The 25972-nt window shown below is 41.9% G+C and overlaps 2 protein-coding genes across 3 annotated transcripts; both read left to right on the top strand.

Annotated features, from left to right (window-relative positions):
• The first annotated feature begins 2050 nt into the window (after positions 1-2050).
• Positions 2051-7769, top strand: TRMT12 (tRNA methyltransferase 12 homolog). 2 transcript variants are annotated; one of them, XR_006336409.1, is made up of 2 exons: positions 2051-3544; positions 6330-7769. XR_006336409.1 is itself a non-coding variant. In XM_043880213.1 (2 exons), the coding sequence occupies exon 1, from the start codon at positions 2080-2082 to the stop codon at positions 3454-3456; it is 1377 nt and encodes a 458-aa protein (XP_043736148.1). In that variant the 5' UTR covers positions 2051-2079; the 3' UTR covers positions 3457-3489; positions 6330-7769. The 2 variants fall into 2 exon arrangements, 1 of the variants encoding a protein (XP_043736148.1); XM_043880213.1 differs by having other exon boundaries at positions 2051-3489.
• Positions 7770-12703: 4934 nt separating this feature from the next.
• RNF139 (ring finger protein 139) lies at positions 12704-25638 on the top strand. The gene is made up of 2 exons (XM_043879432.1): positions 12704-13252; positions 23485-25638. Exons 1-2 carry the CDS (start codon positions 13072-13074, stop codon positions 25299-25301), a joined length of 1998 nt encoding a protein of 665 aa, XP_043735367.1. The 5' UTR covers positions 12704-13071; the 3' UTR covers positions 25302-25638.
• The last annotated feature ends 334 nt before the right edge of the window (positions 25639-25972 follow it).

Here is a 25972-nt window from a genome sequence, read left to right as displayed (position 1 = left end):
GCCCTACTCTTCCTGCCCCAGTGAGCTCACAGAGCCTGGAAATGTAGTGCCTGTCTTGAAACCACAAGGATGAAAGGATCTCACTGAGGCTGAGAGGGAGCCTGGTTAACTGAGGATTTCCTTGAGCAGCTACACCCGCCCTGGGCTGTTATATTTAAAATTTATACACCTCCCCGCCTGCTGTGGAGCTTGTGTTACTTGCTGCCAAATATACTCACACGTCTGGATTAACCATGTCAATAAGGGATGTCTAATAGAGATTAATGAATAAAGGCCTACTGGAAAGGATAGGCTCCTTGAGAAGTCGGGAAAATCCAAACCATCTGAAACCCAGGATTCAGACACTTCAACTGCTCTGGTACTGGTTATTGCTGCCATCTAGTGGCAATATCTTGGAGCTAAAATTCTTTCTGGCCATGAACTATTTTCACCTGCAGATTTTTCTTCTTTCTTCATTCACTCATGTTCAGTCTACAAATATTTTATGAGGAAGTACTATGTGTGGTGAGACCTCTTAAATACAGTAAGGAATATGATAATGAGGAGAGGAAATTCAGTTTCTTACCTCGTCAAACATACACATCTGGGGGAAGATAGCCATTAACCAAATTTAAAGATGAAAAAGCATTGGGAAGAGCTATAAGAGAAGAGCATGCGGCTATGACTATCATTGATAAAGATCTGATTTGTACAGGAGATGCTTATCCAGCACATCCTGAGATTTATTTCTGAAATCTCAGGGAATAACCAGGTTAGGAAAAGAGTGGGAGCAGTCCTGAAAGTGAGCTTCAGCAAAGGGAGGGAGTATGTTGAATACAAGGGAATAAAATAAGGCCATGCATTTAGATATACTCAATACTAGGCATTCAGGTTTCTGAATTGAGGCTATGTTTGTGAATTGTAGTGACGACAGAATTACTTTATCTGAGCATGAACTTAAAAATGGATCAGCTAACACACAGGCCTGTTAGCTCCACCACCACCGACAGAATACATGTTCTTCTTTTCAAGAGCACATGGAACATTCTCCAGGATAAACCGTACACTAAATCATAAAACAAGCCCTGATAAATTTAAAAGGATTGAAATCATACCAAAGTATGTTTTCTGACCACAGCGGACTGAAGTTAGAAATCAGTGACAAGAGGGACTTCCTTGGTGGTCCGGTGGATAAGAAGCCACACTCCCAATGCAGGGGGCCGGAGTGTGATCCCTGGTCAGGAACTAGATCCTGCATTTATGCTGCAACTAAGAGTCTGGACGCCACAATGGAGATCCAGTGAATCACAAGAAAGACCCAGTGCAGCTAAAATGGATTTAAAAGAGAGAGAGACTAAAGAAGGAACAGATTAAAAAAAAAATGACAGAGTTGGACATGACTGAGCAACTATAAGTGTCCCTGTCTGAGGGAGAAAGGCTATTAAGTGTAAACAAATAAATAGAAAATCAGGGGCTAAAGAAGGAATCACTGTGTTAAATAGATATAACGTGGAGGGGAGAGAGTGACACTTTTGAGTGTTTAATGAAGGCCTCACAAGAAGATAACCTTCAGACAAATCTGGCATTTTATCTTCTGGGGAAGGGCATTTCAGCAAGTGTAGAGGCAAAAGCACAGGAAAAAGTTTGGCCTGGTTTAGAAAGCGAAAGGAGACCGGTGTCCCTACAGTGTGTTTAGCCTTGAGAATAATTTCATCTCAGGCTGAGATTTAGGTGCAGCAGGAGACTAAGGGAAGGCTTTCTCCAAATATAGGGCATCATTTCAGGGGCATGTCTCTCTTTTGATCGCTAAACAGCATGGAAGAGAGTGACTGAGGCTTCTGGAGGATACCAACTAATTTGAAGTTTATAAGTCGACAGTTCAAGTCGACTAAGTTTGTAAATCCTTCTTGTTACTAATTTTCTCATAGGCTGGAGCAAGTAATGGTTGACCACAACAAAGATGGCGGCTGCGGCTTCACACCCAACGGCGACGCCGACGCCATTCGTCAACAAGAGAGATAATATAATTTAGTTCCGGCCTGCCTGTTTGACGTCACTTCCGGCCCCCGCCGGCGATGTGCGAGCTTTTCTTCCTGTTTTATGCGTGGATGTGTAGAGGCAGGTGGAGGGAGTCGGAGAGAATGTGGGGCCAGCAACAACATGGAAGGGACAGGCGGGAAGCCCACTGCTGTTGTTGCAGTTGTGACTGAGCCTCGATTTACCCAGCAATACAGGGAATATCTCGAGAAGCAGAAACTCCTGGATCGACAACACCGTGTGAAAAAGCTGCGGGATGGCACCGTGGCGCTACCGGTTCTGAGGGAGGCCCTCCTTGAGCAGCATCTGCAGGAGCTGAGGAATCGTGTGGCTCCAGGCAGCACCTGTGTGCTGACGCAGCTCCTGGATCCTGTTCCTTCAAAGAAGGCCCAGAGTTACTCACCTGCCCAAAGGCTGTGTCTTGAGGTGAGTCGCTGGGTAGAGGGCCGCGGAGTGACGTGGTCGGCCGAGTTGGAGGCTGACCTGCCCCGATCTTGGCAACGACACGGTGACCTCTTGTTGCTGAGTGAGGACTGTTTCCAAGGCAAGCAATGGAGACATCTGGAGCCAGAACTCTGGGAGACGGTTGCCTCGGCACTTGGCGTCCAGCGTTTGGCCAAACGAGGGCGGGTGTCCCCGGATAGCACTCGGACTCCAGCGGTGAGGATGCTGCTGGGCAACCACGGCTGGGTAGAGCATGTGGATAATGGGATTCGGTATAAGTTTGACGTGACCCAGTGCATGTTCTCCTTCGGAAACATCACTGAGAAGCTTCGTGTGGCGTCGCTGCCCTGCGCCGGAGAAGTGCTGGTGGATCTCTATGCGGGGATTGGTTATTTTACCTTGCCTTTCCTAGTTCATGCCGAGGCTGCTTTCGTCCATGCTTGTGAGTGGAATCCCCATGCAGTAGTTGCTCTGAGAAATAACCTTGAACTCAATGGAGTAGCTGATCGATGCCAAATACACTTTGGGGATAACAGAAAACTGAAGCTATCAAACGTTGCGGACCGGGTGAATCTGGGGCTGATTCCCAGCTCTGAAGAAGGCTGGCCCATTGCCTGCCGATTGCTAAAACAGGATGCTGGAGGCATTTTGCATATTCACCAAAATGTGGAGTCTTTCCCAGGGAAGACTCTCCAGCCTCCTGGAAGCAGTGAGATAGAAGAGCATTGGCCTTCTCCTCAGCAGATTATCAGCAACCAGTTGAAAAATGGAGCTACCAGTGATTCTAGGAGGAAAACACTGTCAGTGGCTACCAAGCCAGAGTGGCAGAGGTGGGCCGAAGCTGCAGAGACTCGAATTGCCACTCTTCTTCATCAGGTGCATGGAAAACCGTGGAAGACACAAATCTTGCACATCCAACCAGTGAAATCCTATGCTCCCCACGTGGATCACATAGTCCTGGATTTGGAATGCCGCCCCTGTCCTCTAGTTGGCTAGAGGAGGTGGATCCTGAGATGGGAGGATCTACTTGTGAGTCACCCTGAAAGCATCAGCTCAGGCTGGATCTCACCCCTCTTGTCTCCTGGTAATCTAACATTTTGTGACCCTGAAAGCAGGCCCTCAATCAATACATACAACTTCACTTGTCTTCCATTAACACACTACAGAATGAGCCACATACGTGGGAGAAAGCAGTGTGGCTCATTGAAATGAGACCTGTCTGCACAGTTACAAGTTCTGAATTCTGACCTTGGCTCTGTCTGTCTGACCCAGGGTACATGGTTTCAATATTCTTTTTGGCCTAGGATCTTCTCATTTGCAAAATGAGGTTTTCCATGTATGATTTCACATGCTTATTACCTAATAGACAGTTGTACACAGGGCATTTGTTATTTTAAAGTGGAAGACACAATGCTGTTTTCAAAATCACTGCAGCTGTCATGTGGGAACTTGCCTGGAGTGGTGCCAGGATGGAAGCAGGGAGATGGGTGAGCAGGGCTTCTGTAGTTGTTGAGGCATGAGACGATGGTGGCTTGGACTAGGGTGGTGGCAGTGGGAGGAGAATGGACTTAAGAAATAAAATCGATGGGCCTAAGCCGTGGCGTCCAAAGCAAGACAGAGTGGTGCTTCTTGCTTATTATGACTGACTAAATTAGGGAGGGATGAAGACAATTACTCCAGTGTACTGACTCAGTTCCCTACTTTAGCATGCCTAAATGAGTGTGTGGGGAGCAGGGTGGGGAGAGTGTATCTTATGTTAGGTTTATTGTGGTAGAGAAAATGTTAAAGAATGACTACATTAAGTGATAGGAAAACTAGATTTCCAGCTGTAGCTTGTGCAGTAGCTGCCAATTGCTAGATATTTTTTAAAGTTTGAGTTAAAATTGAGGATCTTTACAGGCCGCAAATTCCCTTTCCATCTTCCTTCCTGGCAACATCAGGGCCAACATAAGGAGCCCTAAGGAATGTCGGAGATTGTGAGTTTTCCAGGCCTCACCTTGGTTTACTGTTGGAATGACTAATTGTAGGGAGTCAGTTTACCTTTGGGGTGACTAATAGTCAAGAATCACCTTTCAGAGCTTTGTTTTGGGGCACTTTGAAGCCACATGGGCCTGTTTGCCTGATGAAAGAAATACAGAGAAGTGTGGCTTGGGAATTCATGGTGGCCTCGTGGCCCAGGCTTTTACTACTGTGGCCTGGCTTCATTCCCTGGTCAGGGAACCAAGATCCCAAGAGCTGTGTGGCCTGGCCAAAAAAAAAAGCAAAGTGTGGCTTTCTCAGGATTGTGATTGTACCTGGCATTGGGCTGGGCTGCCTGTCCTTCTCTTGCAGTGGTGGCAGTAAGGACAGGATTGCTGCTCTGTGTGTTATTCTGCAAATATTAAATGCCTGTTGTCCACATGAGCTAAAGGAAATATGAAGAGACATTAGATGCTGTCTCTAAGGAACTCCCAGGCTAGCAGCAAACCTAACACAAATGCAGAAAAAGTTGGGACACAGAATGTGTCCATGTGGGTGATAGTTGTCGTGGGAGTGTGAAAGTGGGGAAGAAAAGCTCTGAGAATTGAATGGGGTGGTCTTCAGAGAGATAGTGTTTGAAGTGGCTCTTAAAAACTGGGCAAGATTTTGTTAAGTGGAGTTGGTGTGGAAGCAGGTGCTGCTTGAAGAGACTAACAGGTGCAGTTTGCTCAGAGTGTTTGGAGCGTTGCCAGTAGATCAGTTTGGAACAGCAGCAGCAGTGAGAGGCATGCTGAAGATGAGGGTTGATTAAAAGGATTAAAAGGAACAGTGTCTGGTGCAGGGCAGGCCCCCAGGGAATTCTGGCAGTCACGTGATCCTGCAGAGGGCGCCTGGATTCCATTCCCATCCCACAGAGCAGCCTTCCTGGGTTTGCCTTCATCACTTCCTCTTCCACACACTGGGTTTCTTCTCACATGGGTGCCTACTGCTTTCTCTCCTCAAGCTCAAGATGGCAGGCTGGGGCTTGAGCCAATATGGGGAGGGAGGTGGGGGAGAAACTGAGGAATGAGTCAGGGAGCCACCTGCCCAGGGGCTAGGCGCTGCCTTCCTGCTGTAAGGTGTGGGAGAGGCGGCTCATGTCAGGTGCACCCAAGTGAATTCACTCACCTTGTTCTGCACACCAGGCCCGGAGTATTAGTGGGAAAGGGAGACATGTGGGCTCTGCCTTCATGGAATTCAGGTTCACTCATTCATTTCCTGGCAGGTCTACACAGAAGTGTGACCTGAGGCAAATCGTGAATCTTTCACGATTTCGTTTCCTCATCTGTAGGTTGGAGTTAACAACTGAACGTGTCCTGAAATGAAGGTGCTTGAGTTTAAATGAGTTAACATACGGTAATTGTCATCACAGTGACTAGTATATCGTGAATATTTCCGTTAGTCTTTGTGTCAGGGTAACTACCATTTCCCAGTTCGCCTGTGAGTGATTGCTACACATCTGCTTTACTTAGCAGAAGGTCCATATTTTGAAAGCCATTCACTGGCTAATGAGGATGTTCTGTGAATTCTCCAAATCAGGCACTGGGTAGAGGGCCAGGGACACAGGTGAGTGCAGCCGAGTCCTGCCTACATGGAATCACCATCTGGTGACATAGACATGAGGGAAACAATGTCAGTACCATGTACTAAGTGCACATACAGAAACAAATGGGCTTTTACAGGCACACGTCGGGAGGCACCTCCCACATTTGGGGATCTGGGTTGTGGGGGGTGAAGAGGGTGACTGGGAAGGTGGGAGCAGGGATGCCTAGGCTGAAAGTTCCAGAGTGAGCAGGAGTTGTGTGTGAATGGAAGAAAATAAGGGTCCCTTAACCTTTTTCTCCAATTGAGTATATCCATTTACATTACAGTTTTCTCCAAGCACTTGCTGGATGGCCTGACCCAGAAGAGATGTGTAACTGAACCAAGGAAAGACTAAAGGAGTCAGGAGGCTCACAGAGTCCTTACAGATTCAATCCAGGAATTTGTAGAAGCGCTAAAGCTTTCCTTTGCAGGTGTCAGTATTAGTTGCTGATTAATGCTCCCACTTGATGGAGAAGTTGTGATTAAAAAGCAATGATTTTATCAAACTCTTAACCATGAACTGTATTCATTAACTCCATAATTTTAATAAATTATATACTTGTATTAATATATTAGTATCATGTATAACTTTAATTATGCAAATTAAAAATGATGAGAAACTAGTATGTAGAAAAGTTTTGGGTTTTTTTTCCCAATTTAAACCACATCTTTAGTGATTTTTTTTTAAGTATAATGGATGGCATTAGGTTTTTTAATAATTATTCCATTTTGCATAGTACATTTGATATACATTAATGAAAAACATGAATCAGGATTTAACTGGACCGGAAATATAGGGCTTATGAGATCATTTTTCTCTTAGAAAAAGCGTTTTTAATTTCAGTTTTTCCCACCCTGAATGCACATATGAGAAGAAACTCAATATATGTCATTCTGAACAGCCTCAGGGTGCAGCCACTTCACACTGGACAAGCCATTAAAATAGTCATTTTCAAGCTGAACTATTATTTTAAATGATTAAAACTATTTTCATATTTCTAAAAACATTTTTGAGTTTTGTTCTGGAATAGTTAAGTTACTTGAACAGTTTGATCTTTTTGAATCTTGTTTTTGAGCATTTGTCAGAGCAGCATTTAGTCTGGGATGAATTTTTTTCCATCATGAAGCAAGACCTTTCTTCATTCTCTGACTGATGCCTTGTGAATTAGGACATTTGCCACTCTTACTGGTAGGAACAAGAATTACCCAGCACCCTGTGTGTGTGAGCTCTGAGTATTGTCTCCTGTAATCCTTTCGGATGGTTCTTCTGTTGGCCTTTGGTAGTTTCCTGTCACGTGGGGGGGGTCATTACTCAGCTGAATGCCTTTAGGGCCTGGTCAGCAGATCTCTAGAGTTCTCTCTGTGTGTGCCTCTCTGCTTCCTGGCATTCTGCCCTGTGAACTCTATAGTTACCTGGGCTCCCAGGACTCTGAGTCCCATCTCCTCACCACAGGGAGTCTGCTGACCTCCCCTCGCTTCTTGTGCCACAGCCTAGAACACTTCTCCAGGCAGTGGACCGAAGCAACTGTATGGCTCACTTTGTTTTCCAGTTCTCGTGGACATTGCCCCCTTCATCGCCTATGTCCAGTGGCTTGCGTTGTTTCATAAATTCTGTCTAGTTTTTTTAAACTATTTAGAAGTTTACAATAATTGTTTTGTACGTAAATGTACAGCTTTCACAATCATTGCAGAAATTCACTCTAGCAATAATAAATATACATAACGCACGTCAGTTGACATGTTTCAATATGTAAAGCACATAAGAATTTCTTGCTACAATTATGTTTTAGCAGTGACATCCTTCTGATTAGATATGATAACTTGCAAGATTTCTTGACCAACAATCACACACGATTTCAAGAGGCCAGAAACTGAGAAAACAGGATCTGCCTCTGGGTATTTAAGAAGTCAAGGTTGAATCAAAAGCAAGCAGAAAATATTGAATATGAAGCTAAAACTGAATTTTGGTATAACATGTTTAGGCAGGTAGATATAGATGGATAGACTGAGTAATTGAGTTTTATTTTAAAATCAAAGCTATGCATACTCTTATTAAAAAAAAAAACAAAACAGTTCTAAAGCTCATTTCCCTTCACTTTGTCTACTTTCAACATGCTCAGGTGGGCCTATGTGCCAAAGGAGATTCAGGACCTAACCTACATGTACCAACAGGAGCCATGAGTCTGGAACTGGGCCTGAGGATGTGGGGTCAGAAGCAACTGTGTTCATCCAGGACAGAGCGCAGTACCCACCCACCCTCTGTCATGATGTAGTCTGGAGAGACCTGGACCATCTGAACCTTCCACAGAACGTCACTATTACATTCGTGACATCATTACTACTTGGGCCAGATATGTAGGTAGCATACTGTAGTCCCAAGGATAAGAAATAATCACTAGTAGGAACCAGCATCTTTTTTACATCAGTGAAATTTTTAAGGTCCGGTGGTCTGCTTGAATGTCAAGATGTCTCCACAATAAAGAATGAATTTTTGCATCTCACTCATTTTATCAGTATTATTCTGCCACCGAGGAAGCACATCAAGCTCCAGCCTTCTTTGTGGGAATTCAGAACCTGGGAATACTGCTCTTGATTCATACACTGACTGAAAGGCTGCCAGTTTTCAGTGGGATGCAGAGCACAGAGAGGCTCTGTAGCAGGTACAGGCTGCAGTGTAATTAGCTTTAATGCATGAGCCATTTGATACGGCAGATTTTCTACAGGACAGGAGTACCTGATATGCAAAGCAGTCACAGGAGTTTATGGCAGACTCCAATTGGAGAATCCCAAGGTAGACTTCTAGTTTCTGTAGCAAGGCCAAGGAATCTTCAGTGGAGAATATGTCATTCACAAATGGCTCCTTGCATGCTGATGGGCCTTGGTAGGAACTGAGCATCTCGTGGGGCATCAAGCGACCCTATAGCCCAAGGTGCCCTAAGTTTTGTCAGACCCACCAAGTCAATCCATCATAAGGTGGAAGTGGTATTCCTGGGATTGATGACAAGCAGGGCCAGGGGAAATTAGGTGCACAGGCAGGCAGCCCAGGCTCCCATGTCGCACTTACAAGTTTCGCACCACGGTCCCTCCCACGACTCACAGCTGAGGCTGCTTGAGAGGCTCTTTGTCTAGCTGACGAAGGCCAAAAAAGCCCAAGCTAACTTCACAGATTGGTTTGTTGGGATATGGGTTCAAAACAAAAACAGACTTTTGCTGCCCTACAGTCCTACTCAGTAGTGTTAAATGACAGGGGAATCTGGGGCAGTATTCCTGATCATCCATTTTGTGTGGAAAGGGAAGTGGCTTGAATTAAGATTAGAGCTTCTTGGCAAGTGGCAAATAAGATGGCTAGGGGATTAGGGGCCTGGAATGAAAAAGATCTGGGACTAGGAAGCCTGGAGAAGAAGCAGCGGAGACATCTATGGGCTTGGGCATGTGAGTAAAGAGCTTTGGGTTGTATAACAATGCCTACTGGGGACAGTCCACCACAGTAGAGGCACTCAACAACCAAGTAAATAGGCGTGGCCAGTTAACCAGCAGCCGCGTCACCAGCTAACCCAGTACTGGCATAATGGGCTCATGCGCATCGTCATGTCCAGAAATGCAGGTTATTGAGAGGCCAACAACATGGTCTCCACTCACTAGCTGGCCACTCCCTCATGTTCAGCCCTGAGCACCTCATATGTCATCTGCTTGATAGCAAGTTGATTACACTGGACTCCTGGAAGGACAGTGATTGACCCTGACTAGAATCTTCCCGTCTCCAGGTATGGGTTTGCCTTTCCTGTCCACAGGGTTTTGGTCAGACTACTTAGCCAATGATTTCCAAGTGTTTGATCCATCAATGTGTCCTGCCTAATACTGCCTTTGACCTAGGGACCCGCTTTACGGTGGGTGGTGTTTCAGTGGGCACATGGCCATGGGATTCACTGGTCTTGATGAGTGTATCTGAAATTTAATGAGAAAAACTATAAAGTAATTTAGGATCAGAGATTATTTCTTAATTAATTCCCAAGGTCTGAGATAAAGTTATGGTATGTATTTATCCTTTGGGGGGGCTATCAATCCCTACCCTTCCTACCAGCACCCCCATCTTTCATTCAAAGGAAAAAATACATAATACATTGGTGGGGGGGGGGTGGAAATTCTAAGTGCTGGTTTCCTATTGTTTTCTTCCACTAAGGGAGCTGCTTGTATCTACCCTCTGGTGCAGCTTCCGTACAGATGCCTGTGTGTGTGCTCAGAGGTGTCTGACTCTTTTGCAATTCCATGGACGATAGTCCCCCAGGCTCCTCTGTCCATGGGATTTTCCAGGCAAGAATATTGGAGTGGGTTGCAATTTCCTTCTCCAGGGGATCTTCTCCACTCAGGGATCGAACCTGCATTTTTTGGGTCTCCTGCATTGGCAGGCAGATTCCTTACCACTGTGCTACCTGGGAAGCCCTGGGTACAGAGATATAATCCAATAAGCTTGACCAATTGCATGGTCACTCTTGGAGCTTGAAATCTTGAGGAAATAATTAAAACAATTCTCTAATAAAATCTTTTGCTTCAGATAGCCCAGAATCAGTTCCTGTTGCATGTAACAAAGACTTGGCTGATGAAAATATAAACTGAAAATTCAAACTAAGTTTTACACATTCTACATCTAAGGACTCTTTAGAGCTACTGAAAGGCTTTTGAACCACTGTCAAACGAAACAGAATTTTATTTTTTAACATGGGTAATTTATTAATACATAGACACCACATTATTGTTCTGGGTAGACTCTGTTTACTATATACATGAGCTGTGCAACACTCAAACCAATGTAGAAGCCAGAGAGATTAGATTCAGTGAATTGCAGCTATTTCTTTGAAAGCTTATCTTTTATCTTCAAAATTCCTACAATTTTTCTATAAATTAATTTTAAGGTAGTATTTTTAAGTCCTTGCCAGGATCTTATTCAAACCTTCATTTTTACAGATGGGGAAAGTGAGACCTAGTGAGTTTAAAGAGACTTGCTTGAAGTCCTATCTGAAAGAACAACTGTGCCACCATCCTGAAAGTTCTGGTCCCAAGGTGGTATTTAGTTTTAATTAGAAATTCTTATACTAATAAAAATCTGTGCATCAGATTTAAATCAGAAACTGTTAAAACATGGATAGGAAAGGGAAGGGGAGAGACAAACGCCTTTTCCTAGGTTCTGTGACTGGGGTCCTGGAAATTAAACTGATAAAAATTAAAATAAAATTAACAAGAGAAAAAGAAGAGTTTATTGACTCATGCAGTGCACAGACGCCTGGGAGAAGCTAAGTGTTGAATAACTCAATGAGGTGGCTACAGTTTGGGGCTTATACAGCATCTTAACGAAGAACCATATATTGTAGAGAAATGGATAAAAGGAAAAGGGGTTTAGGCTTTCAAGGATGGCAAACTCTGGGAAGGTAAACATATGGGGAAAACTAATAGAAGATAAGGATTAGTTTAATAAGGTTTGAGGGTGTTTTGAGTCTGAGCTGTCCTCTTGGTAAGGGGGCAGGACACAACTTTACCAATAGAAATTTACGTCTGATTTTCAGGCAAATGGAGGGCTTCCCTGATAGCTCAGTTGGTAAAGGATCCGCCTGTAATGCAGGAGACTCCGGTTTGATTCCTGGATCGGGAGGATCCCCTTGGAGAAGGAATAGGCTACCCATTCCCTTATTCTTGGGGCTTCCCTTGTGGCTCGGCTGGTAAAGAATCCGCCTGCAATGAGGGAGACCTGGGTTCAACCCCTGGGTTGGGAAGATCCCCTGGAAAAGGGAACGGCTACCCACTGCAGTACTCCGGCCTGGAAAATTCCAGGCAAAGAGTCGGACACAACTGAGCGACTTTCACGAAATTAAGATCATTTAGGCAAATAGAAGGGTTAAGTGCTGAGGTGGAGAGCTTTTTGTTTGTTCCTGCTGTGTCTCAACTATCTTCAACTTAAAATAATCATGTCAAAGTGTCTTATTTTGGTCTTATGTTCTAATCCCCCACAGAAACATTAAAAAGTATGGTCTCTTCCGCCTTGAGAAGGGATTGCCTGGGTGTTCGTACCTCAAAGATGTGACCTAAATACCAAGGCCAGAGGTCTTGCCCTTTACATAATACTAATGTGGCCAACTAGTGTCCGCAGTTCTGCCCAATCGGGTAGGAGACAGGAAGGATAATGTGCAAAGGGATGTTTTTCTCGGTATCGCTTACCACACCCAGCCCAAACCACAGCGTTGCTCCAAAACCCGCGAGCAGCGACGCCTGCAACAGAACCCCAGGCGGCCTGGTAGCATCTTCGCCGGAAGGTCGGCCACTCAGACCCGGCCTGTCGGTGGAGTTGAGTGGCTCTGGCGGGCGGCGCCTTTTGGCTTTCCAACTCCCAGCAGCTCTGAATCATGTTTATGGGACGTTTAATAGGCTCTATTGAAGTAACAAATAATTCCCGCCCACGGAAGCAAGGAAATCCACACTGCCCCGACGCTTCTAGGGGTGAGGCAGCTACCCGGAGGTTGCGCCACTGGGTGGCGCCAAAAGCCGCGAAGGCGCAGAAACCATGGCAACGAGAGGGACGTCTGCTACGCCGAGCGTGATGACTGCACGGGGAGCGCCCCTAGCGCCGGATTATGACGCGAGCGTCGGCGCGCGGGCTCCGCGGTCTCGCGTGACCGCGGGCGCGGCCTCCCGGTCTGGCAACAGCAGCAACGGCAGAGGCGGGCGGGCGGGCGAGGTCAAGATGGTGGCTCCGCGGGCGGGGGAGGCGGTGGAGGGAGGAGGAGCCAGACCGTAGCCGGCCGGAAACACCGACACCCGGAGGCCTCCCAGGAGCCGCCGCCGCTGCCTCAGCCGCCGCCTCCGCCGCCTGCTCCAGCTCGAGAGACGCGAGCGGGCGGCGGGGCGGGCCGTGAGAGAGACACGAGAGGAGGGAGGGCGGGGGCGGAGTCGCCTGCCTTCGCCTCCGCCCCCGGCCGCCGTCCCGGGCCCTGCCCCGCGCGGCCTTGCCCGGCCCGCCCAGCCCCGGTGTGGCAGCGGCTCATGGCGGCGGTGGGGCCCCCGCAGCAGCAGGTGCGGATGGCCCATCAGCAGGTCTGGGCGGCGCTCGAAGTGGCGCTCCGGGTGCCCTGCCTCTACATCATCGACGCCATTTTCAACTCCTACCACGATTCCAGCCAAAGCCGGTTCTGCATTGGACTCCAGATCTTCCTCCGGCTCCTTGGTGAGGGGAACGGGGTAGGATGCGTCCGGGGACGGCTCAGCGGGCCGAGAAGTGCAGGAGTGGGAGGGCGGCCGTGTGCAGGTGGATGGGGGGGTGGGGCGTGTGTGTGTCAACTAGTTTTGTTTACCCCCTACCCCAAGGAGGGGGGGGGGCGGCGTCTTTGTGGGCCGGGCAGGAGGAGGAGATGACACTTGTGTCGGAGTTGACAGCAGAGCGATCCTCCGGGCGAGTCAGCCTCCTGTTGGTTTTTGCCTCTTGAGTGAGGGTGGGGAGGAAACAGCGATGGGCGAGCATGTGGCCCTGTGCCTGCTGCTCTCTTGGGGAGTGAGTCGCGTCCTACGGACAGCCTTGGAAAAACAGCACCTCTGCTTACGTTTTGCCATCTCGCCGTGTGTGACCTTGGGCTCGTCGTGCCAAGGCCTGGGCCTCAGTTTCCCCCTTTCCAAAATGCGCAGTATTCGTGTGTTGTTGTCTGAATGACACCCACACGAAAGAGAATGGCAATCAAATCTTGAGACTTGCCAAAGACCTTCATGAAGAAGGTGATACTTGATAATGAGTCCTAAAATTTTCCGTGAATAGAGGAGAAGGTATTGAGAACGGTTATAAAAAGGTGGCTAGAAACTGATGAGATTTATGAAAATCAGTATCTTCGTTCTGTAACAGTGGAGTGTGAAAAGCATGTTGTACTTCATTCCCCGTTTTCTCTTGCATTGCCGGAGTGAGAAGCATTTCTGTTTAAGTTTTTAAGGAATTGAAACGTGGCAGATTTTGTTGATGAAATAATCAGGGTGTCAGGTTTTAGTGAGGTAGTTCTTTTGAAGTATTGCTGAGGACGAGCGGATGGTGAGATCCTTTCTAAGCCTGTCTGAGTTAGAAGCCATCTGTTGCTACTTTATTCTTTTAAAAAATAATATTGAGTTTTCTTTTCAGCGATAAATAACAACCCTTGACATTTTTTGATACTTTACTTTTGCAGTGCATTTTCACTGGTGTTATCTAACCTGACTTTCAAAAATCCCTCAAAGGAAGTTGGGTGGTGTTATGAATAGTTTCGTTTTACAGGCGAGGAAACTGAAAGTTCTAGAGGTTGATACACAGCAAGATCCTAGTCTTAACGTTGTCTTAAGACATCAGGGGTGCCTCATTTTCTTCCTCAGTACAGCTGTAATCCAGATGCAGAATGGTATAGTAATGATCATAACGCTAGGCCTTAAAACTAACAAATGTGAATGTGATGTTCCTTAGCACAAGACTGGTCAGTAACGTAATCCCACTTACCGCTGCAAAAATGTGATGCCCTCATCATTTGTAGCAAAAATGGAGCTGTGTGATTTCCAGTATATTGAAATAGCGAATCATTATATTATTCACCTGAAACTACTGTTTTCTGCTACAATATAAAAAGAGAATTAGCAACCTTAATGTTTTGTACTTAACATATTTTGTTTAATCCTGATATTTGGGGGGGGGATAAAAATGAAGTTAGTTAAATAATGTTACAGTGAAATGAATAAGAACAGGGACCTGTTGGGAAAGCATTTTATTCATGTCATTTAGAAGTTCCTCATCATAATAAGGCAGTTGCTTGTTTCATTATATAAGTAGAAAGGTGGTCCCAGCTGAACTCATGACTGCCACCCCCCCACACACACACCTCTCCACCTTAATTGATGACATGACAACATACGTGCCTGTAGTCAGCACCTGTGCTGATTCCTGGGGTGGGGAGACTGAGAAATGGAGAACATTGATCATTTCTATTCCTGAACCCCATAGGAGAAGAGAAAGTTTGCTAGAGAGTAGAAGCTAACAGCCTCCTAGAAAACTTCATGAAATTTGAAATTACTCAGTTCTGTTTTGGGCAATAAATAACAAGTGTAAGGGATTTGAGGGTGGTAGGAGGGGCTTTCCCTAGTCTGCTTTGAGAGGAGGCAGGAGGCCAAGGAGGAGGAGCCCAAAAAAAAAAAAAAAAACCCCAAAACTGGGTTAGAGAGGATTCACAGAGTTATTCTGGCAGCAGTGTAGCCAATGCCTTGAATGTTCTGGCCTGTATACCAGGTACTTCAGTGCAGGGCGCTCATGGTTGAGCTTCAGGCTAGGGAACTTTAAAGGAGTATTTTCTTTGATTAACTCTTTGGTAGTTGAAGAACATTGAACTGGTATTTTCTTTGTACTATATCCATGCTTCTTATTTTTGTAGCAAATCATGGAAGTTAGTATTTGACAGGTTAAATAAGAATGTGACTTCTGTCAAGTTACTTAGCTGTGTGCCTCTTTTCTTTACCTTTTTGAAGATGAACCATAATATTGTATCTCTCTTATAGAGTGTTAAGGGCAATAAGTAAGGCTATATGCTCTTGTAAAAGTATCTGGAATCTAGTAAGGAACATTTAATTGTTAGCTACTAGTAAACATAGTATTAATAGCTTTTAAACAAAATTTTTATACTTCAGTTAAGACCATACTACTGTGTTACAGATAATTTGGTTTTTGGAAATCATCAGCAAAATGTTGGTGCTGTTTATTTGAAAATTTTGATCTCAGAATGTTCTCTGGGTCAGACTTTATGAAAGATACAAAATATTTTCCAAGTCTATCTCTTGGCTGCTCCTCACATTGTGTGTATTAGTCACTCAGTCATGTCCAACTCTTTGCAACTCCATTGACTGTAGCCTGCCATACTCCTCTGTCCATGGGATTCTCCAGGCAAGAATACTGGAGTGGGTTGCCATTCCTTCTCCAGGGGATCTTCCTGACCCAGGGATTGAATCCAGGTCTCCTGCATTGTAGGCAGATTCTTTACTATCTGAGCCCCAAAGGAAGCTCCTCACATTATGACAATGTAATTATACTAATTTATCATATTTGTAAGAATAATAAAATTATTAAAAACTGGTTTTGGTGGTAAAAAATTTCACCCTGAATAAAAATAAATGTCCTAAATATTTGAGGACCATTCATTGAAGGACAGGAGAGCCTGGTGGGTTGCAGAGAGTTAGTTTCGACTTAGCAACTGAACAGCAAAACAATGAAGGATCTTGTTTGTTATTCAAAGTGACAGGTTTGTGTGTAAAAGATACCCAAAGATAGTTGAAATCAATTGTTCTCCCTGGTTAGTTTTTTAATAATTGTAGACCTCTGTGTACTACTGAATATAAATCTCAAAATTTGTCAGTCTCACCTTTTTCTTTAAGATGGAATTGTCAAGATGGAAATCTGTTCTGCATCCAGTTTTATTTATAGTGTCTAAAGAATTTACTCTCCTACAAGAAACTGTTATTTTTATGGTATCAAACTAATATGAGGCTTCTGCAGGTCAGAATACAAAGCATCTCATTTTGGAGATCCAAATTAGATCATATCATAATATATTTAATTTTTAAGAATATTAAGCTATTCTTAGGAGGTGTTAAATGCTAAATGAAATGTAACCCAGTGCAGTGTAATGCTGAATTAGCAAATCTAATTCCAAGGCAGAAAATGCAAGCAGAGGAGTTTGTTTTAATAGTATTACTCATAGAATGACAATTCATTGGCTTGAAAAGGCCTTTCTAAACATAAGAGAAAATCCAGAAATTACAAGGGAAGTTTTGATAAATTTGAGTACATAAAAATGAAATACTTCTTGATGACAAAATTCTTTTTCACAAAGTTTTTTTTTAAATGACACACTAAGGGCGAAATATTTGTGTCATATTTAGTTGAAGTACTAGTAAGAGTTTTACTCTGCCAATAAGAAAAATATTTACTCCCGGAGGAAAATAGGCCCCAGGATAAGCATATCAGAGTAAATGAAATGCACAAGGTCAATAAGCAAAACAAAAATTACTCAGCCTCATTTATAATTAAAGAAATGCAGTTAAAATTTTACTTACAAGATTGGTAAAGAATTCAAAGTTTGAATAAAAACTAGTTTGGCAAAGATATGGGAAAATAGATGATGTTAAACAGTTTTGGTAAGCTGTTATTTCTATGTAAAGCCACTTGGCACTGTCAACTGAAATTAAAATTCATTATACCTTTTGACTCACGATTCTAGTTCTGAATATTTGGCCTGAAGATACAGTTTTAGAGAAAATGTGGGCAAGAATATTTGTTGCAGCATTGTTGGTAATAACAAAACAAAAATTGTTAATCTAAATCTCTGTTGAAAGAGAATCTATTCATATGTGTACTAGTTACAGCCACGCAGTGAAGTTGTTGCAAAAAGTGACTTACTTTTGGTGCTGTAGAAGGAACTCAGAAAACCTGTGACTGTAAAAACAAAGTGAAGCAATTGTAATTATTGACTGCACTGGGGTAGCCTAGGGAGTCTGAGCAGATACCATTGACATTTTGGAGGGATAATTCTTTGGTGGTGGGGGTGGCGCGATTGTGGCCAAATGATTAGTGCAAAATCTGATTCTGGTTGAGAACCACTGAGATGGACAACTAGACCAATAAAGAGCATAGAGTTGAAAGCCCAGAAACAGACTATCTATGTATGTGGAGAAACTTGATGTGTTTCAGAGGTAGAATTGAAGTACATTTGAGGTAAATGTGGACTATTCAATTTGTGGTAATTTAGTTACTTATATGGAAAAAATTATATTGACTCCTACCTCACATCAGTATATAGATAGTTCAAAGTGGACTAGTATCTTAATGTGAAAAGCAGAACTTTAAAAAGTTAGAAGAAAATGTAGAACTTTTTTGTTTTTATCTTAGAGTAAGGGAAAAGTTATTTAAAACTATATAAAAGCAAATGTATGAAATAATAAATTCATTGATATTAAAATTAAAAACCTCTGTTAATCAGAGGGAGCATCAGAAAGAGAAAAGAGCAGCCTCACATCTGGAGAAGATGTTTGCATTACAGATAGCTACAAAGAGTCTGTAGTCAGAATATTTTTTAAATGACTATTTTCAGCAAGGAAAAACAGCTCCATAAATAAATGAGCAAAAGATAAACTGGCATTTCACAGAGGAAGAAACATGAATGGTCAATAAGTAAGAAGATGCCCACTGAGTATTCAGAAATGCAGTTTTTTGAAAAGGTTGAAAAAGACTCTGTTGTTATAATGGGATCTCCTTTGGGTAAAAAGCAAAAAGAAGTATTTATCCATGAGTGTGTTTGTTTATGCAAAATTTGGTTAATTCTTCATTTAATACCTATAGGGTTGGACTTAAAAAAATCATGTTCATATGTTTTTAATAAAAACATACTTGTTAAAATTAAAAAGCAATTTATCTTATTAATAAGAGTATCTTTTTTTAAAAGTTTGATAGAAAAAAATTTTATGCTATAGTTTGTCAGGTACATCTACAGATTAACATTTCAAGATGTTTTATTTGTTCGACATTTCATTGCATAGGTTTCCCTTGGGAGTAATAGGGCAGTTATAAGATTTATTTTAGTACTGTTTCACCTTTATTCTGTCAGGTGTTGAAATGTTTTTCCACAGCTTGCTTTAGGTTATATATTAAAGGTATTGAAGGTACCTGGGGAGTTGTATTATTATTATTTCCTTCCAGTTTTTAGTCCCAAACTTCAGAATGGTTAATGGTGTGAATGGACTTTACACATAAAAGAGTTAAACATTTTGTTGTATGATGTACATGGTGGTTTTTTTGTTTGTTTGTTTGGGCTTTTTTTTTTTGGTCTGCTTGTTTTGTTGGCTTACTTTTGGTAATCCAAATTGAAAAGGCCCTCAACTCTTTCATGAATTGAATTCATTTGTAGCTTCAGAGCACCTGAATTGATTCGGATTCTAGCCTCTTTTCCTGCCTTGAGCACTTTAGTAAAACTCTAATCACTGGAGAACCAGATCCCTAAATTGTGATGTTAGTTAGTTCTATTTGCCACTGTCCCAAGGTGATTTTTCCTTGTAAAGCAGCATTTATATATAGCCTTAATTACTTATTGCAGGTCACTCTTAAATCCTAGTGAGGACTCCTGTCTAGGAGCTAAATTTTCTTAGGCCTACAGGTTAAATATCAAGAGTTGAATGTCTGGAGTTGTGAAAATGAAATGAAATGTCGGTGTTACTGACAACACTTCCTGAAGGCCTTGAGAGGGAAGAGTTCTTGAGAGACTTGGAAAGTTGACTTACGTTTTTCCTGTGAAAATGAGAGCTGATTCTGTATTCCATACACGGGAACATGAGTATAAAGGAAAAATTTAAGAACCTCATATGCATGCAAACTTTGGGTGGGAATTAAAATCATGTTACACTATTCTCGAAATGTTTGTGGTGGCATGCATGTGCTCAGTTGTGTCTGACTGTTTGCGACCCCATGGACTGTGGACTGTAGTCCACCAGGCTCCTCTGTCTGTGGAATTTTCCAGGCCAGAATACTGGAGCCAGTTGCCATTTCCTACTCTAGGGGAGCTTCCTGATCCAGGGATCAAACCGGTGTCTCTTGTGTCTCCTGCACTGGCAGGTGGATTCTTTACCACTGAGCCACCAGGAAATGTTGGTCATTATTAAATCTTGGGGAGTGATTTTGATCAGGAAAGAGTAGTATAAGATTGTTACTCACAAGGAGATACCCAGTCTTTGAAGTTGTAGTCTCACTGCCTTATTTGCCTGTCATATTCTCTTTTTTTCTTTTGGTACATTGCAGAAAGCAAAATGGCACTTTTTATCTGGAAGTATTTCTAAAAACCCAAATCATTCCTTAATCTGTGTGTAAAAATAAGCTTTAGTGGTGGGAAAAAAGCTATTAGAATAAAGTCTGGTTATAAGTTATAGCAAAGTTCATGAATGCTGACAGGTAAAGATTAATTTACCACTTTGTGAATAGCAAGTTAAAAATAATTTACAGTTCCTACTTAACTCTCTCCCTTTTTAAAAAGTGGCATAAAGTAGAACTGAAGTTATCTTGATTTAATTTTGACTTATTTTAGATTAAGTTTTGTCTCAGGAGAAAACTACTGAGTTTTGTTTTTCTGTGTAGAGAAAGTAAGATTACATATGGCATGTGGTGGCTGAATAAATTCTATTTTCTGTTACATCCCATGGAAGGGGGTTTCTCATCCTGTTCAAAAAAAAAAAAAGCCCATTTTCTATTGAAAGGGCCATTCCCAGCTGACAGCTTTTTGGGAGATTATTAGTGGTCCACTTGCTCAGCAAATCGGGTAGTTCTTGCACGGAGGTCGATGTATTTACCTTCCAGGTGATTGTTCCCTTTTGTTCTGTTTCTCACAAATGACCTGACAGATTGGCCCAAAATAAAATTTGTGGGCAGTCATCATTTGGAGGAACTTGGCTCTTGCTTCTGACTGCAGTGGGTTGTGAAACACCTGCGTTGTAACGTGCGTTGTCGGTCTTGGTTACATACTGAAGTCACATGGGGAGATGGATGTTTAGTTTGGAGTTTGTCACTTTCTGTACTCCATGGCTTGATTTCTCAGCTTTGTCTTGTCATAATTTTTCATTTCCAAGTGGGCTGTTTTTCATGGTTGCCTTTAAAAATATAATTCAGAATTCAACAGAAATGTTTATTTCCCTAGTGAATACTAATTGGACTTTATTTTCTACAAAATATTTTGGAATCCATAGATGTAAAACTTCAGATCCTTGCTTGCTATCAAGGACACATTATATATTAGGGTCAGGTTATTATAAACTGGGGCTTCCCTGGTAGCTCAGCTGGTAAAGAATCCACCTGCACTGTGGGAGATCAAGATTCTATCACTGGGTTGGGAAGATCCCCTGGAGAAGGGCATGGCATCCCACTCCAGTATTCTTGCCTGGAGAATCCTCATGGACAAAGGAACCTGGCAGGCTACAGTCCATGGGGTCACAAAGAGTCAGACATGACTGAGTAACTAAGCGCACACACACAATTATAAACTACAGTATCAGGTAATGTCTGAGTGTCTGTAGGATGGGTAGGATTTGGACAGTCAGGGATTTGGGAAGTTGATGGGGCCATCCTGCTAGGCAAAGAGAAGAATGTAAATACAACTAATTACAGCAGAGAAGAAGGGGTGTGTTTAAGAAAGAAATCTGAAGTGTTGGTTCCTGTGTTGAGAGGGATATTGATACTTTATAGCAAATTGGGTCCTTGAATGTTAGAACAAGACCTGTAGATTTTAATCAGTAAGAGCTGCTGCAGTATTTTGAGCCACAGACATTAAGAAAGGCATTTTGGTGGCTTGTAGGTGAATTTGAATGAAAGAGTTTTTGAGACAGACTAATAGATGGGTGTCATTGAGGAAAAGGGAGCTATAGTTATTAGTAGAATTTGTCACTAATATCAGAGTTTGAGGATGGGGGTCCAGAGGTACAGCTAAAAGAATAATAATGGTATCTCTGACTGAAATTGGAAATTGAAAGGAAGAGCTGTTTGAGGTGAGTTTAGGTTTAGGTTTTAGAAATTCTGAGTATTGTAGTTGCAGTGCAGAAGTAGAAATAGGTGAATATTTGGATGTGGTTTCCATAGTTGAAACCTTGGATAATAATGTTTATTGTAATCTCACTTAAAAATTTGTCAGAGCACCAAGAAAGATGGTGCATATGAGACCGTATATTGGTGCTTATGGAGTTGGGGAGGGGGGGAAGCTTACTAAAATACATTTTGGTTTTCTGAATGCTACTTTAGTTTGAAGAATAATCAGAAGGATGACTGTTTGAAGAAAGGGCTTCCCAGGTGGTGCTAGTGGTAAAAAAAAAAAAAACCGTAAAACAAAAAACCCACCTGCCAATGCAGGGATATGTAAAGAGATGCGGGTTTGATCCCTGGATCAGGAGGATCCGCTGGAGGAGGGCAAAGCAGCCCACTTCAGTATTCTTGCCTGGAGAATCCCATGGACAGAGGAGCCTGGCAGGCTACAGTCTATGGGGTCACAAAGAGTCAGACATGACTGAAGCAGCTTGGTACACACACACATTTGAAGAAAAAGACTCAAACATAAGGAGAAAGGAAACGTGGAGGACAGGTTTGGTATCTGTAGGAAAGTATGTACAGAAAGTGAGTTTGGACCCAAGGGAGAATTCTCAGATTTAAGCAGCAGGAAAAATAAGAGCCAGCAGGAGTTCACAGTTTAAGTAAAAGGAGGAAATAGGAGTAACTATAAATGTAAAACTTAAACTTGACATCCTAAAGAACACTTTTAAGAAAAATCTCAGATTTAATAGGAATAAATGTTGTCCATTTTGCTTATTTTTAGTGTTTTTGTAATGAAATTATCTTAACTATTTTTTTAAGGTTTTCTTCAAATTTTTTTACATTATCAAAGTATGATAACACATTTACAGGAGACTTGGAACATACAAAACAAGGTTATATATAGTTAAATTACATATTACAATTTTTTAAGTAGATAAATGATTTTTAGTTGGCGTTTCAATATCAAACTCTCAAAAATTAATAGAATTAGTATACAGAGAAGGATATAATAGACCTGAAAAGCACTGTGAACGAATTCAACATAATTCAGATTGATACAGTTTTCACACAACAATAGTATACAAATTCTATTAAGTTCCCATAGACTGTAAACTAGGAGACACTGGAACATATCCAGGGGCATAAAACAAGGTGCAGAAATTTCATGGTCCAAAGATATTGAGATCATATGGAGTCTGTTCTCTTATCACTGTGGAATTATGTTAGAAATCAGTATCAAGGGATATTTGAAAATAACCCACATATTTTCAGGTGCAATGTGACATTCACCTGGAGAGACCTTCCACCTACCCATTGAAAGCCTCAATAAAGTTAAGCTGAAAAAAACACAGAGGGTAATTTCAGAGAAGAAAGCATTTAAATGCTTTGGTATCAAGATGAGATATTAATATTAAAGATACTTTAAACAAAATCCCATGTATTTGGAAATTAAATGTCCACTTTTAAATGACAGGTGTATCTAAGAAAACTATTTTTGAATAATTTTGAAATTACAGTATACATTCTTTCAAGTTTAAAGCTTGTTAAACTGTGTATATCACAACAATCTCGGAAATATTTTAGTAATTTGGTTTCTGGAGATATAATGCTACTTGAATTACTTTGAAAATTAGAAAATAAGGAGTAAGATGTTAAGGATATGTTTGATCTGTCCTGTTGAACTCTGATTTTACAAAACATTTATTGGCCTTTAAGCCTAAATTGTCTTGAGGCATAATGTTCATCAGTTTGAAAATGTTCATACTTATTAAAGGAAGAATATCGTAACTTTTAATGGAAAAACATTCTTTAACAAAGTTTCATTCGAATGACCTCTTTCTCTTTTTTTTTAGGTATATTTGTATCCAGTATTGTTCTGATCTTGTCACAGCGATCACTTTTCAAGTTTTACATGTACAGCTCAGCCTTTCTATTAGCTGCGACTTCAGTGTTGGTAAATTATTATGCTGCTTTGCACATTGACTTCTATGGTGCCTACAACACATCAGCTTTTGGAATTGAGCTGCTTCCTCGAAAAGGGCCCTCACTGTGGATGGCACTCATTGTTCTACAGCTAACATTTGGAATTGGATACATCACACTACTCCAAATTCATTCCATCTATTCACAGTTAATTATTTTGGATCTCTTGGTTCCTGTAATAGGCTTAATCACAGAACTACCGTTACACATCCGAGAGACTTTAGTTTTTACTTCTTCCTTGATTCTCACATTAAATACAGTGCTTGTCTTGGCAGTGAAACTTAAGTGGTTTTATTATTCCACAAGATACGTTTACCTTTTAGTGAGGCACATGTATCGAATTTATGGGTTACAGTTGTTAATGGAGGACACTTGGAAGAGGATCCGCTTCCCAGATGTCCTGAGAGTCTTCTGGCTGACAAGAGTTACAGCTCAGGCTACAGTGTTAGTGTACATTTTAAGAATGGCCAGTGAAACGGATTCCTTCTTTCTCTCTTGGGATGACTTCTGGGACCTCATTTGCAACCTTATCATTAGTGGATGTGACTCCACACTCACTGTCCTGGGCATGAGTGCTGTCATCTCCTCAGTAGCCCACTACTTGGGTCTTGGAATATTGGCCTTCATTGGATCGACTGAAGAAGACGACAGGCGACTTGGCTTTGTAGCACCTGTTTTATTTTTCATTTTGGCTCTTCAGACTGGTTTAAGTGGGTTAAGACCAGAAGAGAGACTTATTCGCTTAAGCAGAAACATGTGCCTTTTATTAACAGCAGTCCTGCATTTCATCCATGGAATGACAGACCCCGTATTAATGTCGCTCAGTGCCTCTCATGTGTCATCTTTTCGTAGACATTTTCCTGTGCTCTTTGTTTCTGCTTGCCTGTTTATTCTTCCTGTTATACTCAGTTATGTTCTTTGGCATCACTATGCACTAAATACATGGTTATTTGCAGTTACAGCCTTTTGTGTGGAGCTCTGCTTAAAAGTAATAGTTTCTCTCACTGTTTATACGTTATTCATGATTGATGGCTACTATAATGTCCTCTGGGAAAAGCTTGATGATTATGTCTACTATGTTCGTTCAACAGGCAATATTATTGAATTTATATTTGGAGTAGTAATGTTTGGAAATGGGGCTTATACTATGATGTTTGAGTCAGGAAGTAAAATCCGGGCTTGTATGATGTGCTTACATGCCTATTTTAACATCTACTTACAAGCGAAAAATGGCTGGAAGACATTCATGAATCGTAGAACTGCTGTAAAAAAAATTAATTCACTTCCTGAAATAAAGGGGAGCCGCCTACAAGAAATAGATGATGTATGTGCAATCTGTTACCATGAGTTTACAACATCTGCTCGTATCACACCGTGTAATCACTATTTCCACGCACTTTGCCTTCGGAAATGGCTGTACATTCAAGATACTTGTCCAATGTGCCATCAAAAAGTGTACATTGAAGATGATATCAAGGATAACACAAATACATCTAACAACAATGGATTTATTGCACCCAATGAAAATCCAGAGGAAGCTATACGAGAAGCTGCTGCCGAATCTGACAGGGAATTGAATGAAGATGACAGTACAGATTGTGATGATGATGCTCAGAGAGAAAGAAACGGAGTGATTCAGCACACAGGCACGGCAGCTGAAGAACTGATTGATGACGATACTGATTAAAATAGCATTTACTGATCATTGAGGTATCTGTTTAAAATTCAGTTCATCCAGAATGGAGTAATCTGCTTCACTTCAGTGTGTAACCAAGCACAAAAACAGTATCAGTGTTGAATCTGTGAATGGTTTTCCGTTTACTGTGATGTGCTACTGTAAATATACCTCTTTAATTACTTCTGGTCTCTTTGGTGACCTATTTAAATTTGTGTACATTATTGTACATAGAATAAAATGTTTTCACATTTTTATGACAAATTTGAACAAATAACTTTTTAATAGATGTAATAATATGGTGCGTCAACTGTGCCAAAGATTCCTCAATGAAAGTCTGTGATGTATCCAACTCGGGACCCTAGTTTTTCTTTAAAATGGGTGCAAGAGAATAAAAATGCAAATCAGGGGAAACTATGTTAAATCAAGGAAATAAAACAACTTGGACCAGAGGATAAATTCTATATGTATGTAGAGTATTTTGCAATTAAGGGGAAAATAGGCTGTCAGAAGTGACTGAGACTTTTTTGACACTTGAGATTAGCATTGTAGTTGAGCTGGGTTTCAAAGTAATGATTCAGATCAGAGACCGTGAGAGTTGAGAAGTAAGCTTATTTATAGCAGCTAAACTTTGGTATAAACCAGGATGTGCTAATGGTTTTAATTTTGATGTAAAAATCAGT

Source organism: Cervus elaphus, chromosome 21 (assembly GCF_910594005.1).
Source record: "Cervus elaphus chromosome 21, mCerEla1.1, whole genome shotgun sequence".
Lineage (NCBI taxonomy): Eukaryota > Metazoa > Chordata > Mammalia > Artiodactyla > Cervidae > Cervus > Cervus elaphus.
The sequence above is the reverse complement of the archived record's forward strand: the minus strand, read 5'-3'. Positions and strand labels throughout refer to the sequence as shown.

Coding starts and splice junctions, on each gene's coding strand:
- RNF139 (XM_043879432.1), top strand. CDS start 13,072: ATGGCGGCGGTGGGGCCCCCGCAGCAGCAGGTGCGGATGGCCCATCAG. Junction 13,253..23,484: donor GATCTTCCTCCGGCTCCTTG/GTGAGGGGAACG, acceptor CTTTTTTTTTAG/GTATATTTGTATCCAGTATT.
- TRMT12 (XM_043880213.1), top strand. CDS start 2,080: ATGCGTGGATGTGTAGAGGCAGGTGGAGGGAGTCGGAGAGAATGTGGG.